Source organism: Sinocyclocheilus rhinocerous, unplaced genomic scaffold (assembly GCF_001515625.1).
Source record: "Sinocyclocheilus rhinocerous isolate Xijiao unplaced genomic scaffold, SAMN03320098_v1.1 scaffold1007, whole genome shotgun sequence".
In the NCBI taxonomy this organism is placed as follows: Eukaryota; Metazoa; Chordata; class Actinopteri; order Cypriniformes; family Cyprinidae; genus Sinocyclocheilus; species Sinocyclocheilus rhinocerous.
In genome coordinates, this window is record NW_015631056.1 from 121,444 (window position 1) to 139,427 (window position 17,984).

Below are 17,984 nucleotides of genomic sequence, written 5' to 3' on the forward strand. Positions count from 1 at the left end.
AAAGCAATCGTTATAATACTTTTTGTATACATTTTAATTCCTTTAACAGTTCTATATGATTATTAGACAGACATATTAGATAATCCGTATTAGACAGAACTGTTAATGCAACAGCGAACAAGAGGGAGAATGTGAGCACTGTGTGCTCAGGCGCTGCCGTTCTCTAGGGATGGGCGGATCGATCCTTAAGTATTTTATTTCTGACAGTGTAAAGGAAAAAGGCCTATGAAAAAGAAAAAAAAAACAGAAAAAAAAAACATAGCTTTAAAATCTAATATTAAGCGAGTATAATTACGGATTATATTCTTTGAATAATTTAAAAGATCAGTTTAGTTTAGAGGTATCGGTATCGACGATACTGGGCTTGAAAATATCGGTATCGGATCAAAAATAAAATAAGAGGTATCGCCCATCCCTACCGTTCTCAGCGCCGTCAAAATAAAAGTCCCGCCTCGAACGCATCGGCCAAACAGGAAAACTTATCGGCCGATGCCGATATTTGAAAAAATGCCAAATATCGGCCGATATATCGGCCTTGGTGATATATCGGTTGACCAATAATTATTATTAATAATAATAATTAGTAGTAGTAGTAGTAGTAGTAGTAGTAATATTAATAATATTATAATAGTCATATTAATAGATAATCAAAATATTTGGCTAAATTGTGCAGCCCTAGAAAACGAGCACAGCAATCCTGAAGCTTAAAAAATAAGCACACTTTAATAACGCAAATCGCAATTAAATCAAATATATAAACAGCCACATCAATAAACACACTAACCTAACTGATAGCAGGGACAGCGCTCTCATGACCATTGTTCTGGCTAACAGGACTTGTGCAGCTGCAGTGACTCTTTTCAGAGCCACCAGGCGATCAGCAGACATCTGCAGACCTGCCGCCTGCTCCCCCAAAGACAAGCGACCTGATGAGCTCTTATCCACTGAGCTCTGGCAACCTATAATGACGGAGCATTCATTAATTATGCATAGAGATACACATACATATACAAATCGTAGACAATATCTGTGAAATTACAGGCATTTTAAACCATGATGCATACTCTGAACCACTACAGTGGCAGATTCACACAATCACATTGGTGCTATTATTGTACCTATTTGCAAGAGAGTCTCCTCCATGCTGTTGGTTGCAGTGATCATGGCAACAGAAGCTCCGAGAGGGTCAGTGTCTGGAAAATGGACAGCCTCGGGGACGGGTCTGCGTTCACTAAGACCCAGTGGAGCAGAGAGCAACTCGAACTCCTCCTCACCGGTCAGACGCTCTGCATCATCTACATCCAACATGTCCCAGACTTCTGCAGGAAAAATTTATTTAGACTCACTGATCAAAACACACAGTCTGCAGCGGTTGTTAATAATTCTAACAAATTTTACATGCATTTTTGGTGTTTTTATTACTTGCTGCATTACGTTTTAGTTTTTTTATAGGTATACTTTGCATGTGGACACTTTTAATACCTTCATACACACAGTCTTGCTTTCCCAGCAGGTCTGGTGCTTGACCTTTATACCTGAAAAACAGAGATCAGTGAAAAATGTAAGATTCATGTGAATTCGGCTATGTCAACGCATGCATGCAAACTCTCATTCTCACCTCTCAGGCAGTGGCCCTTTGATCTTGCTCTTCATGTTAAGGTATTTCTCTCTGCAGCTGCCACAGAGCAGATAATAGGGATTTCCACTTCCACACTCCCCTCCGAACCAGCCGTCAACATAAGAGCCATTGCTGCGGTAACCCTGGCGATTGGCACTGCGACCACATCCCGGGTGACTCTTCTTCATGTGTTGGTTGAAACTGGACACGCTGACCCCACACAGCTCACACACGACCACCTCATCACGGTCCTCTGACTCACACACATGCTAACACAAAAGCAAACAAGACAAAACCACACAACTGCGGTCAGATGGGAGAGTAAGTTAGTATATGAAGATTTGAAATTAATGAAAGCCAATGGAACATGGATCAGGGATGAAGTAACCCAGAATGCATCTGCTGCTTCTGTACTGTGCTGGCAAAACATGCACCAGTGTTAGTGAGAGAGCTGCTGTGCTTCAGCAGAAGTTTCTTTGTGTCCAATATGAGGATGTGAGTGAGCAAACCATATGCAAGTACAATATGTGTGTTCTTGAACGAAGGTGTAGGTGTGTTTTTGTGTGTACAGCCGTGCAGGGGTTAAAGGTGAGTAGTAAAGCAGCGGCAGCCCCAGGCTGCTGTCACACACACCCACGTTGGCCAGTCCAGTACCTCCGGGATCCACATTCCCAGAATGTCGGAATCTGATGCAAGCTCCTGGGTGAACATGGCCTCCATGGCTTCCTGATCCAATTCGAGCTCCAACTCTTCATCCAGATTGAAGTCGTACAGCGCCCCAAGAGGCCCAGGCTCCTGCTGCAGTCCAGAACCTTCTCGACGCGCTTGAGTTCGATGTGCCTGCACTGAGCGGTACAGTCCAGCTACACAACAAAACACAATGTTAGTGTGGAGTTTTATTTTTGTTTTGTGATGATTCTTAAAATTGAGTTGGTTTGTCTGTGTTCTGGTTGTGATGGCCAACTTGCTGACCAACCAGTCAGTGTAGTTGACAAGTTTGGCAAGTTTTTACTTTTCTCCCCTCATTATAAAAAGAAAAATATACAAATAACTAAATATATAAATAGTCTGTCTTTCTATACCAGGGATAGGCAACTCCAGTCTTGTCCTGCAGACTTTACCTCCATCAAACACACCTGAAAAAAACTAACCTATATCTTTAGAATTGCTTGAAAAGTACAGGAAGGTGTGTTCAATTAAGGATGGAACTAAACTCTGCAGGATAGTGGCCCTCCAGGACCGAAGCTGCCTAAGCCTGATCTACACTTCAAAAGTTTGGGGTCAGTAATAATTTTTTTTGAGATCTTGAAAGAAGTCTCTTATGCTCACCAAGACTGCATAAAAGTAAAAACTGTAATATTGTGAAACATTATTACAATTTAAAAGAACTGTTTTCTATTTTAATATATTTTAAAATTAATTTCTTTTGACAAAGCTTAATTTCCAGCAGCCATTACTCCAGTCTTCAGTGTCACATGGTCCTTCAGAAATCATTCAAATATGCATATATTTGATGCTCAAGAAACATTTCTTATTGTTGAAAATAGCTGCTTAATATTTTTGTCTGATACTTTAAGGATTCTTTGATAAACAGATGCTGCTCAGGGTCAGATGAACCTAAAACCCGCCTTATTATACAGGAGTTCATTGAAAGCGATTAATTGACTAGTTTGTTCAGATAACCCACCGACTAGTTGATTTAGAAAACGTAACTTTGGAGATCCCTAGAGTTTACCTGCACGAGCTAGTAAAGTGCGTGCAGCCAGGTCAAAGCGGTGTTTCCTGCTGGCTGCAGAGCGTCCTCTGGGAGTAGGGCCGGCAGAGGAAGAGCCCAAATCTTGATCAAGACCTTCAGGACTAGAGGGAGAGAGAAGTAACAGAATGATAAATGGTCAACAAAAATAAAGCTACACACTGTTTTCTTACACTCATGCAACAATACAATATGTCATGCCATACATTCTGTAGGTATTATACCTCTCACTGAATCCCTCCTCCATCTCTGCAGCATCAGCGTTGGGGATGTCACCCGGTGAGCGCAGGTAGCTCCTCTCTGTGCTCTTACCCACTCCTGCCGCACCGGAGAAGGGGTCTGAAGCCTCATCAGAGTCTGCCGTGCCTGGGTGTTCGATCATCCACATCGCAAGCACAGTGATGTTCTGAGCATCTGCCTCACCACGTGCACCTACAGACCAACACAGAACATACTCTGAATATCTGAAATGATAATGTGGAAAAAAGGAGAAATTCTGAATTTAGACATAACATTTCTATGAGAGTGAAAGTGTGTCTACCTGTTGCTTCCAAAGCTTTCATGATCTGCCTGAGTGAGAAACCCATTTCCAACAGCGGAACTGTGATGGCAGGAGGAGGTGGAGATGTGGAAAGACGACTGCTGGGGTCTGATAATGCTTGGAGCAAATAAACAAACGCAGTCAGCTGTTTAATACAGGACTATATATAAATGGATATACAGTCATGTACAAAGGTCTGAAAGACATCCTTTCTAATTAAATAAATTTTTTCCATTACAAATGATATCATCATCATCACAATTTGAGTGAAATGTTGAATCTTTCTATATTATTTTAATTTTTTCATTTTCCTGTACTATTTATCATTGATTACTGTACTTCTACATTTATTTAACAATTTTTACTGATGTGACAAACGTACAATGCAAAGGAGGGTTCAATGGTATTGTTCTTGTTCATTGTCAGTGTGTTATCAGTCTTTTGGACCACATTTTATTAATTAAGAACCATACATTGTATGTATTTGTACCTGTCCTGCTGGTGGTCCTGGCAGGCTGGGACTCAGGTGACGTGAGGCTCTGTCTCCGGCCATGCTCGTCTGATGGCGAGGTGGGCAGTGATGACATGGGAGGGGTCTGAGCTCTACGTGCTGGCAGAAGGGTGGTTGTCGGGTAGCTGGAGAACATCTGCCTGCTCAGACATGCACATGCAGATCAATCAGGACACAGATTGAAAGATTAATTGTTCACACACTCTCAAAGAGACAAAGTGTGTGTGTACCTGAGCAGGCTGAGTGGCATTACTCCAGGTGATTCAGAAGCCGGTGCCGTCTCGGCGTCTGTGACAGGTGTGGTGGCTGTGGTAACGGGTGTGGTCGCTGTGGTGGTGTCCTCCAGTGAGGAGCTCATAAAGGAGGTGCTGCTGGAGGCTGATGGGGAGGTGGTGACCGGAGTTTGAAATAGTTGGTCTCCCTCTAACTCCTCACACTCTGTGTCCACTAAAAACACACACATTCACATATTTTATGAAGAGAACTGTGGCTCTTGAGAATGAGAGTGTGAACAAAATGCTACTATTTTGCCATGAAAAAAATACAATAAATCATAGCTTGCAACAGATGTACCAAAATGAAAATTCCTGGTCTAAACCAAAAATTCTTGACCCATTAGACCAAAAAGAATAATTTCTAATAATGTTGAATGAATCTTCATTCAAATGATGTGACTTTACATTACATATAGACTCCAATCATTTTTTTAAATGGTTTAATAAATGAACAAATAAAATAAATAAAAAAAACATTAGCCTTCAACAGAGTTCTGACAACGTCGTTTTACTCTCAAATCAGCATATTAGAATGATTTCTGAGGGATCATGTGACACTAAAGTAATGGCTTTACAACAGTTATTTTAAATTGTAATAATATTTCACAATATTACTGTATTTACCATATTTTTGATCAAATACATGCAGCCTTGGTGAGCAAGACACTTCTTTCAAAAAATCTATACTATATCGTATAGATACAGTCAGTTTACGTGTATCAGGTTTGTTTTATGTTTTCTGATATACCTGTCTTGGAACTGTGGCCTTCCTGTTCTTCAAATAGGCTATTGACCACCAGTTTGTAGATCATGGCTTGTGCCCGCTCTAGGTCTGCCAGCCCAAGCGCTCTTTTGATGGGCGACCTAATCACTGCCCGTTTCACCATGTGTCGCATCAAAAACTGCAGAGCCGATCGCAGCTCCGCCTCCTCCTGACACACGCTCACCCCAGGGCTGGCACAATCCGCGTTATGGCCACTGTCAGGTGTGACTTTGGGGATCAGCAGCAGTTCGGCGTATTTACTACAGCTCAGAAGGACACTTAGGGTTTTCATCGCTCCCAGACACAGGTACGACAACTGCACCGCATGCACCTCCACCTGCGCAGCCGCCTCCTGTGAGCGTGTCCCCACCATCTCCTGTAGCCTGCGCCGTCCCTCCGCTGGAGTCTGCTGCGTGGCATCCTGCGTGTAGGCAGCCAGCTCGCTCTCGGAGCGGGAGTTGGGTGGCGCACAAGCTCGAACCTCGTCCAAGCTGTGAGATACGCGCAGGTCACCCGCCCCCGCTTTCGGTTTGGTGCGTGACTTGTTCTCCCGTTCTTCCTGGGGTTCGTGGCGGTGTCTCCGCTCGTGCCGCCGACCAGAGGTGGACTTGGAGCCATCATCCTGTAGGCTGGCGAGGGCGGTGAGGTCCAGCAGCAGAGCAGCAGTGAGTCCGCGGAAACGTGAAACATCGAAGGGTAGAGGCTCAATTGGCTCCAAGTTGTACAACGGCGTGTCACTGGGCGACCAAAAAGTGGGGAAGCTTCAATGAAAAGGAGTGACAAACCAAACAGAGAGAGAGAAAGAGACAGAGAGAGAAAGTGAGGGGGCAGGGAGGAGGGCCAGGGAACATGCAACATCATGGAGCTAATGCAAAGGAAAAAGTCAATGAAATGATTAGGGAGGAAGAAAAGTGGATAAAGAGAGCAAGGAGAGCAGAAGACAGAAAAGTAGGAGAGCCCTGGGGAGCAGGAACGAGGTAAAAGCCTCAATTTCACATTCATATAAACCACTCAAACAGATACCCATCTCTCACCTGATGGTAATCTCCGCCTCATCCCACTGCACCTTAGCTGATGTGCTCCCCTCCTTCACCACACCCAGCAGAGTGGCATGTCTCCCCGTCTGCTTGTGCACACACCGTCCCCCCATCCTTAACCCACCATCTACTCCCCCTATCACAGCTAACACCGGCCACACCTGGTGGCACAGCGTCCGCAGGTGTGTCTCCGACAGCTCTGCCGCAGTGTGCCGTCCGCTTCTTCCTCTCTCCTCTTCTCGCTCTTCCTCCTTCTCGTCCTGCTCCTCTCTGCTCTGAGCCGAGCGGCTCTTGCGCAGTCTGGTGGCCCCTGCTGGAGGAGCTCCTTCTCGCAGGCAGCCTCTGATCTGCTGGAGGCGCTGGAGGATGCTGCGGTTGATAGTTTGAGTCCAGCGCTCCGAGCGGTGTAAGATCCGGACCAGCTGGGTGGTGGCTTCCGCCAGGACAGTGGCCACAGGGCTGCAGATTGGGTCACCAGGCAACAGGTCACGTGGTGTGCCCCTCATCTGCATGTCACAGATTTTTACCTGCAGGGTAGGGGTGGGTGATATACTGGTTATATAGAAAACACTAGAAAGTTGTCAATCAGTATGCATTTTTGTTGATATCGTTGTTATGGCAGTGCTACATGACTTTCTACAGCAAAAGACATCATATTTTAGTTCTGAATGTGACTTTGCAGTCTGAAGTGACTATTAGATAAGACAAAATATAGGCAAGAAAACATGTTTCTGTTAAGCTTTACAGGCAAAATCGAACAACCAATGTGAACAGTGTTTTGATTAAAAAACACGGCTCTTATGAACTGCTGAACTATTAAAAACATGTTGGTTAATTGAAATAAAGCTGAAATTAAATAAAAGATAAATATTTGATGAAACACCTAAACATAATGAAATTAGAAATGCTACCTTGGTATAAAATTTAATTTAATTTGAAGCCATAAAATTACTAAATGAAAAAAAAGAAACTATAACTAAAACTGAAATAAAAATGAACTGAACCTAAATATTTTACATGAAAAAAACTCATTAAAATGAAAATAGGCACATTAAAGGCAGAGTAAGTGATTTTTCAAAAACACTTTAGAAAACTGATTCGGGCCGAATCGCAAAACAAACTTGTAGCCAATCAGCAATAAGGGGCGTGTCTACTCGTGATGTGGAGGAGAGCGCGTTCAGTGCATGGGACGGACATTAGCCGAGCCGAGCGACAGAAAGATAGAGATGGCGGATAAAAAACAAAAGAGGAAAACGTCTGCGGAACGATTTAAAAAAATAAATAAAATAAAAATTTAATTAAAATGTAAAATATTAAGCTTTATAACTTGTATTGAAAAAATTATAAACATTCATACATTTGTTTCATAGCAATGTATGTGACTATTCAAATTAAAAAAAGGCATCATATTTTGTTATTGACCCAAAAGCTTTACGAATATCATGATATATAATTGTGCTTATGTTGCCCACCCTTTAAGGTGAAGCAGTCAGAGTGTAGACTGACCTTCCACCAACATGATTATGCAGTCTGAACAGTTCATCAGTGTTATTTTAGATAAACAGAGGATCACAGAGTTTAAATCAACATCAGCACTTGTGTGTCTTACCTTCTCCCCAGGGTTGCTGCTGTAGAACATGACACAAGGGTAGAGCTCTGTAGCATCGACATCTTCAAATGCCAGTTTGGGTTCCTGCCACATAAGCACATATGATGAAAGAGAGTTGAAAAGAGAATGTTGATGAAAGAGAATGTGTATTATAGCTCAGTTATTGATATGCAAGTTGGTCAATGCTGAATATTTGTGTGTTTGTAAGTGGGCTGCACCGCACCTCTCCGTTCTTGCCAAAGGACACAGTCCTGGCCTCCATGTCCAGCACACAGGTGATGTGGTCTCCTTGTGTGTAGCTGGACAGTGTGAGGGTCTGCTCTCCGTTATGGTAGAGGTTGCCGCTGTAAGCGCGGTAGAGCCACATGTCGGCTGTTGTGCGGTGGTTGAAATCATGCACAGGCCAGCGTGACACACCCACACATGTTCCCTCATTTCCACGATTCTCCTTCACGATATAGAACTGAAAACAAATAATACACACTTTCATACTCACAGCTCGACACAATGTACATATTGTGCTATTGGCTTACATGAAGTCAGCATATTATGCACCAAATCAGCATATTAGAAAGATTTCTGAAGGAAAATGTAGCTTTGCCATCACAGGAATTATGTTTTAAAACAACTTAAAATAGAAAAGTAATTTTAGATTGAAAAACATATATTTCACAATATTACTGCTTTTACTGTAGTTTTGATCAAATAGTGTAGTTTTGACCCCAAACTTCTGAACGTTAGTGTAAAATAAAGTGTGTAGAACCTTCCACTGGTAACAGCCAGAGGAAATGCCAGTGGAGGCCAGGCCGTAACCTTTGCCTCCACTGCCATGCGTCAATCCCTGTCCGCTTTCCACCACACAGCACTGTGCCTTCTCAGGGTCAAAGGTTACTTCCTGGATAGGCAAATTTTCTTCTTCCTCCTCTGATTCACCCTAAAACAACAAGATGGCATTTAATGGCATCTCAGAAAAGTGAATGTTGAGTACGAGTACATTTTAAAGCGTTACAACCTCTTACACTTGACTGACTGAATCTCCCTCACCTGTAGTTTGAGTTCCTGCTCTCTCTCTTTCATCTGGATGGTGTGTTTGGCTTGAGCAACAGGTGCCTCCCACATACAGTCCGAGAGCAGCGCGAACAACCTCTCCACCACCTACCACACAAAGACAAGTTAACTTAACTCTGCAACAGATATTCCATAAAAAAATAAGAGCACAATAGAGGTGTGTGGATTTAGACCTGGGTCATCTGATGGTCCTCCACGCTGCTCTCACAGGCAGGAAGCACAGCTTCCAAAACATGCAGGGCTAACAGCCGTGTTCTCAAATTACCAACCAAAGGAATGCCTAAAAAATACACACATTTAACTAATCTAACAACTAGCACACAGACAAGATGACGTTGCTGGGACGCTGCTGTATTACCTGAACAGCGTTTCTGAGCAGCAATGTTGAGAAGGACTTCAGTCCATTTAGGAGAGGCCATCTTGGACTGGATGGCTTTGGAAGAGACGACTCGCCGCAGAAACACCAAGAAGTCTCCGAGGTGCAGCTCTGCTGTGTGTCTCTTATGTAACAATGCTACACAAAATTAAAAGCAATATATAAAAAACACTAAATTAAGTAAATTAGTGAGCATGTTGCTGTTGACTTGCAATTGTCCTACCTCGAAAATCTTTTTTCGGAGCATCTGCACAGTCGTCAGTCTTCTCCTGCAGTTCTGTACTTGCACTGAGTGTGCTTCCAGCAGCCTGAGCCAGCAGAGTCTTCAGCTGACTGCAAAGAAGATCCAGCAGAGCCTGGACCACCTTAGGACTCAACCTGTCTGCATATGTCCTGATGGAAAGATAGAAAAGAGCAAGAGTTAATGAATCCGTTTTGCTCCTTCTAAGAGAAGTATTAACAGTGTAATGTGACTAAACAAACCTAATTAGCTACTGATAAATTAAACTACTGTTCAAATGTTTGGGGTTTGTAAAAGAAATCTCTTATGTTCACCATGAATGAATTTATTTGATCATTTATTTGTTTTGTGTTTTAATATATTTTAAAATGAAATTTATTCCTGTGATGATGACAAAGCTGAATCTTCAAAGAAACCATTTGCTGATTTTGTGCTCAAGAACCATTTGAAAACACTTGTGCTGTTTACTAGTTGTGTGAAAACAGTTGTGATATTTTGAAGGATTCTTTGATGAATAAAAAGTTCAAAAGAACAGCATTTAATTGAAAACTTTTGTAACACTGTCAAAGTCTTTACTGTCACTTCTGATTCATTTAATGCATCCTTTCCGAATAAAAGTATTGTGGGTCTTAAGAAATTTCATGGACTAGCTAAATAATTTAAAACATACAGCATTTGAGGTTCAGATCGGCTATGAAAAAACAGGTATTAACAAAGAGAACTGTGTTGTACCCGGTGCTGATGGCTAGTATCTGCAGCAATCTGGTGCTGGCCACTTTGAGGGCAGTGCTGAGCTGAGATCCTGCAGGCTTGTGTAGGAGCTGCAGTGTCTGTCCAAGCAGGGTTTCCGTTCCACAAAGCTGAGAAAGAACGTCCAAGAGACCGCTGGAGATAGCTAACGATACATCAACAGGCTGGTATCGCACACTTAGAGCGAAGACCGTTACCAACAGCAGTCTTTGCTGGGCCTCTGTAAACACACACAGCATTGTGAAAATATGTTCAGTATAATATATGCTACATAAATGAATATATTGAATGTGTGCTCAAATACACTACCTATGTGGTGCTTGTTAGCTTGCAGGGCTTTCTCTAATGTGACTGACAGCTGCTGATAAATCTTATGAACAGCAGCCTGTATGTCCATCTGTAAACTTTTCTTGGCTGCTCTGACTCCATCCTACAAGGAAAAACAAAGGACATGCAGAGCATAGCATGAATAATAACATTCAAAATGATTTATCATAACATTTCAGTTCATTTCAGTTGAAACCCAGTTGATTGTTCTAGATGTGTTAAAGCAAGAAGACTGAATTGCTCACAGACATTCAGCTATTTTCTCAATCAGGTCTAATGCCCACATTCCAGCCCAAATTAGCACATATTAAGCCAGCATGACCTAAAAAAGGTCAACTGTATTTAAAAACTCGATCAGTTGCACATCATCCACTGATGAGCGCAATAAATCAATGTTGAACAATATGACACATTCAAAAAATGTATCTTCTTCAGTACCTCTAATGATTAGATGGAACAATTACCTGGTAATGGTGTAATTGGACACTCTCCCCCTTTGGCCCCCCATTGCAAACAGCACCAAGGCCAAAACATCCTGACAAGAACTGCAGTCTGACTGATGTTAGCAGAGAGGCAGAGTGAAAACTGAGGCCTGTGCGTCCAGCTCCACCTCCAGAGCCTGCCTGACAGCTTTTCTCCTCCATCCCAGAAATCAACACCACAATCTGGTGAAGGGCCTCCAGACGCAACTATATAAATAAACATAATACAATCATAAAAGCACAAGATAAACAAACAAAAGTCTGTGGGTGGAAGTGAAGACAGGCATCTGACAAATAAAGACAAAAAGTCAGAACGTACCTCTGCTCGGCTCTGCTGCTGCTCCATGGCTATAATAATGGCCTGTGGGCTCGTTGACACACTCTCTTCTGGTTCCTTAAACGCAGGTGCGTTTCCAACATCTCCACTGATGAAGTTCACCATGTTCTCGATGAGTGCATGGAGCCTGAATGAATGGCTCAGATCGAGGTCTGACTCCTCGCAGGACTGTGGAGAGCTGTATAAACACTCACGAGCCGAGCGTCCCCCAAACCAGTCAGCAGAAGAGTCTGGAGAACTGTACAGAAAGCCTTGAAAACACAAAACAAAATCTGTTGAACAGAATTTGTAATAATGGCCCAATAATAAAGTATAATTTAATCATTTTAATTATTATGTAATTAGAAACCGTAAATTTGTGTGCCATGTATATTTATGCTTAATACAGTATTGCGTTGCTTCTCTTGTGTGGCTTATACCAAAAAGCTATTTGTTTGACATGCGAGTATGTGAAGTGCTCCAAAGCAGATAAACTCAGGTCACTCAAAGCACAACCTCACTTCATGTCAGACTCAGAGCTCCGATCAACTCTGACCCGAAGCAGTCACATTTGATTTTTGATTTTCATTCACTATTTCCTACATCACTCCACTAATGAATGAAAACAATGAAGCAAATTTAGACACTGAGTGTGCTGGAAGTGTTGTGAATGCCATATTCTGGTAAGAAGCCAGAGTTCATTCAGCAACACACTCACAGCAATAGAGTGGATGCTGAATCCTAGTTCTGAACAACTTTGTTCCTCAAGAGTTTAGTTCCAAACCTGCTCCAACACATGCCTGTCATTTTCAACATCTTAAAGACCTTTATTAGCTGGTTTAGGTGTGTTTTACAGGAGTTTTACTTAAGTTTCAAATCTCAACACATCAATGGATCACGTCAAATCTATGAAAAGGATTTAAAAACTATTTATTAGAAGCTGAAAACATCAAAATAGTTTGAGACAAGTAGATCAAAACGTGCAAAATCCCACTTGCTGTTTATTGTACTACCAAAAAAAGTCTAATATTTGTAGCTATTTACACTGCATACAGATAACAAAATAAAAGCATAAGCAGCTTAAATAGCACCCTATAATCTACTGCTCAAACATATCCTCCTGCATATTTATTTTAACCCCCCTTTTTATAATCAAAGCCACCAGATCTGATGACAGATTTCCAACACAAAAGTGTTTGATTTACAGGTGAGATGCAGGTTAGGTACAGAACATGTGAACAGGAAAGACAGGTATCTGAGTTCCCCCATAAACTGCCCTTTTCTGTACAGTTGTGTGCAGGTCTGGACATGAATAAGGATAAGGAATAATGAATAAGTATTACAAGTAATACTTATTATTATAAGTAATAAGTAACTTATTATAAGTAATAAGTATTGCAAGTAATACTTTATAACAGAAATTTGCTGTGGCACATTTTGGCCTTGGGGAATCAATTTGGCGATGCATGAAGAGGCTATAAAGATGCCAGCAGGAATCCACGGTCATCTTATTTCATGGACCCATTTAGCCACATAGAAAAAAATAGACCACACACAGAGCTGTCAGAGACATGCGTACACAGATAGACTTTTGCACAAATACACAGATTACAAGAGTAGTACAGTATGTCCTACTGCTACAGTCTCAGTGTGTTAAAGGTGGGGCCGTTACCTCTTTTTTTAGGAGTGAAAGCTAAATCCAGATCCACATTCCTCCTCACATTCTGAAACAGGTCACACCGAGAGGTTACATAACTGCAGTAGATATAGTTATAAATCAAGTAAAGCAGATAAGGCAGTGTGTGCATGTGTCACATCTCACCAGTGAGTATCCCTCCTCATCAGACTCTGGCTGGGAGAGATCAGACTCACTCCTGGATTTTGTGAGTCTGTAGTTGGGACTGCTCTGGATGGACCGACTCTCTGCCAACAGGCTCTCACTCCTACACACAAAATGAAAATGGCAAATAAAAGTTACATGTTCTGACATGAGCGGACATAACACAATCACACCATTAAAATGTGACCTAAATATAAATTAATACTACTAATGAAGAATGTTTTTTATTTATTGAAATGATGTGTCACAGTAACCGCTGCTTTTAATTGCAGTTGGGTCAGCTTATAAAGGTTCTTCCAAATTAGAGCAGCACACAGGGTCTCTTGCAACTGCATAATGTGAAATCTAGAAAAGTAGGTCAGGCATTCCTGGGCAGGACTAGCAGCGCTGGAGCAGACTGGAAAGGTGAACGAGTTCAGTGAGACCTTCAGGCTCCAAAGATAAGGGTTATGATTCAAAAGTTAAAAGTCAAGCTTACACGTTTAATCAGCGAAATGTGCTTTTTAACAATGATGCTACTCACTTCGTCATAAACCCGCCTCCGTCCTGGCTGACCCCGCCTGTCAGGGGTTGCTGATTGATGTGTTGAGCGAGTGGCGTGCTGACGGCCAGCAGGAGCATGGCACAGCGGTGGATGACTGCATTGCATGTGGTGGTGTAAAGATCCTGTCCCTCCTGAGGGGTCATGCTGCTCCTGCGCTCCGGACCAGGCTGAGCCGGCTCTTCCTGTGTGCTTATGCTTCCGGTTCGATCTCGGTCCCTTCCTCGTGCTGCCTCCCGTGCTGATAGGAAACAATGAAAGATTTCTGTGTCCGCCAAGACATAAGACACAGAGCGGCCAGGTTAGGGAAGCAGCCAAGAAGCATGACGTTGTTAAAAAGTGCTTATGGCTGGATATTACACAATGCCATGTGTGACCATTGTATAATAACTATGGTTAACAAAGTTATTTATTAGTATACACTAGTGTTCAAAAGTTAGTAAGTACGAAAAAAAAAAAATATATATATATACTTTTATTCAGAAAGGATGCATTAAACTAAAGACTTTTACATTAACAAATAAAACAAAAGATGTATATTTCAAATAAATGGTGTTCTTTGAACTTTCTATTCATCAAAGAATCCTAAAATAGAGGAATAAATAACATTTAAAATAGAAAACGTTTTTTTTTTATTGTAATAATATTTCACAATATTAGTGTTTTTACTGTTTTTTGATCAAATAAATGTAGCCTTGGTGAGCAAAGGACAGCAAGAACCTTCCTGACCTCAAACCTTTGAATGGTAGTGTATATTGTGTGGTGTGTTCTAGCACAATGCAATTCACACTATGTCAAACCAATTATTAAATATATCTTTAAAGTAATAAATTAAAATATTGTCATTATTTACTCACCCTCATGTCATTCCAAACCTACAGTATATGCTGTTATTATTTTAATGGAGATTGACAGCCATGTAAAAATTCTTCCTTTTATTCCACTAAATATCTCATATGGTTTTGGAATGACAAGACGGTAAATAATTACAGAATGTAAATGTTTAGGTGTAACAACTAAGAATCTCAAAAAGGAAAATATTAAAATGCACAAGGTGTGTGTGAATGTGTGTGACAACTTTGCTCAATGCCACTCAAAGCATCAGCCAACATTAGCACACACACATGCCCTTCACAAATAGGGATGCAACGATTATAGATTTTGTTGGTACGATTATTGTTTGAGGAATAATCACGGTTTTACGGTTATGGCGATTATTATGCATTTATTCATTTCACAATTACTAATGTATAAAATCACATGGACACTCTTCAGATATTAAAGTGTTATTTCTTTTGCTGGCTTTTGAGACAGAAATAGCACAGTAACCAACAATACAGCACAAAATAATAATAAACAAAAGACAAAGAAAAGTCCATCTCTTCTATTGGAATTTAAAAAAGGTAAACATCCTCTGCTCTGTAAACATCCATGACAGTATTTCTCTTTTGAAAATAACAAATGGAAATAGATCACAAAAGGATTTAATGTTTTCAGTTCATTCTTTACATTTCTTTTGGACCTGGGGTAGAGAATTTGGAAACATGGTGAAAAAAAATATTATGAATAATACTACAACAGAGATAGTAAATAACAAAGTTAATGAAGTATTATTAATATATATTAACTTTATCCCACAGGGGAAACTGTTACTAATGATGGAAATAAACTGAAATATTGTAATCAACTGTCATCCATACATATTTTATTGTAATCAACTGTCATCCATACGTATTCATTTTAATCATCTTTATAATAATTCATATGATTTTACATGTGGCCTGAGAAAATCATGTCTATTATTTTGGTTTGTGAGATCGGAGATCGCGCTGCGCACGTGTACAAACATTCAGGAGGACACAAACTTCTTGAGAATGCTGCCCCGTGACTTTTATTAATAAAACAGATTAAATAGCCTATTGGAGAGATGCACAGACGCAGGTAGGCAACTGTCACCTCTCTCTCTCTCTCTTGATCGAATAATTAATTCAAGTAACTAAATGTTATAATTAATTAATACAAATAAATGTGATCTTATCGCACCATTTCATCTCTTTCTGATCTGAAGTGGGCAGAATGCTGAGCGTCAGGTTTTTCTTGCCTTCACGTCGTGCATTAAAATTATTCAATGTACAGCTAGCCATGCATTATCCCTAATGTGTTTGCTCTTTAGCAGCAGTTTTTTACGGCAATATTTAAATGACACCCTGGTCATTCTTGGTGTACCCAAAATGGTCCCACACTATCGACAAGCATTTCTCTGGTGGAAATAAAGCTTCGCTGTTTGGTCCCTCTGTCACAGTTAATCTAATGCGTGTAGTAGCCTCCGTGCCTCTGATAAGCGCGTCATTTTAAGCTGGTGCAACGCTAGTGTAACTTTGTTTCCATTTTGCACAAGCTGCAACAGTTCCATTCCGTGTAACAGAAACACTCGGTTTAGCAGAACCTTTACGATTAATTAACCGTGACGTTTTAAAGCGTGGTTAATCGCGAAACCGGTTAATCGCTGCATCCCGATTCACAAATGTGTCAGAACTCACTTCCTGCGGTCATGACCTCATGCTCTCTTTCCTCCTCATCATCTTCCTGCTCCTGATGACCCTCTTCTCTTTCTCTCTCTCGGTCTCTCTCCTCCAGCTCAGCCTCCTCGTCTATAGTTCGGGTGAAAGAGTGTTCCTGTGGGTCCATCTCCACAGAGTCCACGTTATCAGAGATCTGCACACAGGAGGAGAAATGGCTTTACATATAATGAGGCCCAAAAGTCTGACCACATTAAAATTCTAGGATTTTTCTAGGATCTTAAAGGAATAATTCACCCAAAAAAATTTATTATTCTTAATTTTTCTTTAAAGATCCTACAAAGTTTTCAATCAAACTGTTATATTCATGATATAATTTGTAATAAAAAAAGTCATAAAAAGTCATACTCTGCGTTCTCGTGATGACGAACGGATCTGGATGAGCTCCATGTTTTTGCAAGCCAAGAGGCGATTCCGCACCTTATACACACTGCGATACACCTCTGCCAAGAGTTTACATGGCTGATATCTGTAGGAAGACAGAAAATGGGAAAGAAATTCTTTAGTAGTGTCCACAGTGTAGTATTCTCTGAAGTTATGTAGAATATAATGTCATACCTCCCTTCTCCACATGCCTGTCCCAGCAGCCCTGTGTGTTTCAGCAGGACAGCAAGTACAAAGCGGGTCACTGTGTCTAACAGAGCTTCATTCGGCAATGATGCACTGTCCCAATCTACACAAACACACACAAGACTAAATGAACACGTAATGCAATCAAAGATTTGATGTTGCACAAATGAAAAGTTCTAATGCTAATGGCAAAATTATTTCTGCTTTTAACAACCAATAACTTTATATAAAGTCCAATAAATCCATAGTTAGAATAGTTTGCGCCAAAAAGATCTAGTTTATGGACAGCTGTAACATAACAGAGGATATGAATGTCAATTTTTATTGAACTGTAACCTAAAGCAGTAATTATGGAAAAATACTGTGCCACATGACAGGGATCTAAGCTTAAATATGACAGAAATTCTACATTCAGAAACTGCTTTCAGAAACACAAATGGCTTTATTACATTTACATTTACATTTAGTCATTTAGCAGACGCTTTTATCCAAAGCGACTTACAAATGAGGACAATAAAAGCAGTCAAAACTAACAAAAGAGCAACAATATATAAGTGCAAATGACAAGTCTCTGTTAGCCTAACGCAGTACACGTAGCAAGGTGTATATAAATATATATATATACACCTTCACACACACTCACTCACTCACTCACTCACTCACTCACTCACTCACTCACTCACTCACTCACTCACTCACTCACTCACTCACTCACACACACACACACTTTCACACACACTCACTCTCTCACTCACACACACACTCTCTCACTTACTCACTCACACAC

The 17,984-nt window shown here is 40.9% G+C and overlaps 1 protein-coding gene across 5 annotated transcripts in view; it reads right to left on the minus strand.

Moving 5' to 3' along the window:
• The window catches only part of LOC107741401 (probable E3 ubiquitin-protein ligase HERC1), a 58,938-nt gene that overhangs the window by 21,558 nt on the left and 19,396 nt on the right, over nt 1–17,984 (minus strand). For 2 of the 5 annotated variants that reach the window (XM_016554114.1, XM_016554110.1), the window contains exons 20-48: nt 17,186–17,300; nt 16,976–17,096; nt 16,589–16,763; nt 14,031–14,313; nt 13,490–13,610; nt 13,340–13,391; nt 11,671–11,939; nt 11,334–11,558; nt 10,852–10,972; nt 10,525–10,762; nt 9,775–9,944; nt 9,534–9,689; nt 9,349–9,455; nt 9,152–9,262; nt 8,871–9,041; nt 8,331–8,570; nt 8,108–8,191; nt 6,496–7,025; nt 5,447–6,222; nt 4,654–4,870; nt 4,403–4,563; nt 3,913–4,029; nt 3,596–3,803; nt 3,354–3,475; nt 2,252–2,481; nt 1,619–1,887; nt 1,483–1,535; nt 1,119–1,319; nt 785–959 (exon numbers count right to left, since the gene is read on the minus strand). In XM_016554114.1, the coding sequence (XP_016409600.1) occupies nt 785–959; nt 1,119–1,319; nt 1,483–1,535; nt 1,619–1,887; nt 2,252–2,481; nt 3,354–3,475; nt 3,596–3,803; nt 3,913–4,029; nt 4,403–4,563; nt 4,654–4,870; nt 5,447–6,222; nt 6,496–7,025; nt 8,108–8,191; nt 8,331–8,570; nt 8,871–9,041; nt 9,152–9,262; nt 9,349–9,455; nt 9,534–9,689; nt 9,775–9,944; nt 10,525–10,762; nt 10,852–10,972; nt 11,334–11,558; nt 11,671–11,939; nt 13,340–13,391; nt 13,490–13,610; nt 14,031–14,313; nt 16,589–16,763; nt 16,976–17,096; nt 17,186–17,300 (5,818 nt within the window). The remainder of the gene's footprint in view (nt 1–784; nt 960–1,118; nt 1,320–1,482; nt 1,536–1,618; nt 1,888–2,251; nt 2,482–3,353; nt 3,476–3,595; nt 3,804–3,912; nt 4,030–4,402; nt 4,564–4,653; nt 4,871–5,446; nt 6,223–6,495; nt 7,026–8,107; nt 8,192–8,330; nt 8,571–8,870; nt 9,042–9,151; nt 9,263–9,348; nt 9,456–9,533; nt 9,690–9,774; nt 9,945–10,524; nt 10,763–10,851; nt 10,973–11,333; nt 11,559–11,670; nt 11,940–13,339; nt 13,392–13,489; nt 13,611–14,030; nt 14,314–16,588; nt 16,764–16,975; nt 17,097–17,185; nt 17,301–17,984) is intronic. The other 3 variants (XM_016554113.1, XM_016554112.1, XM_016554111.1) reach the window with 3 other exon arrangements.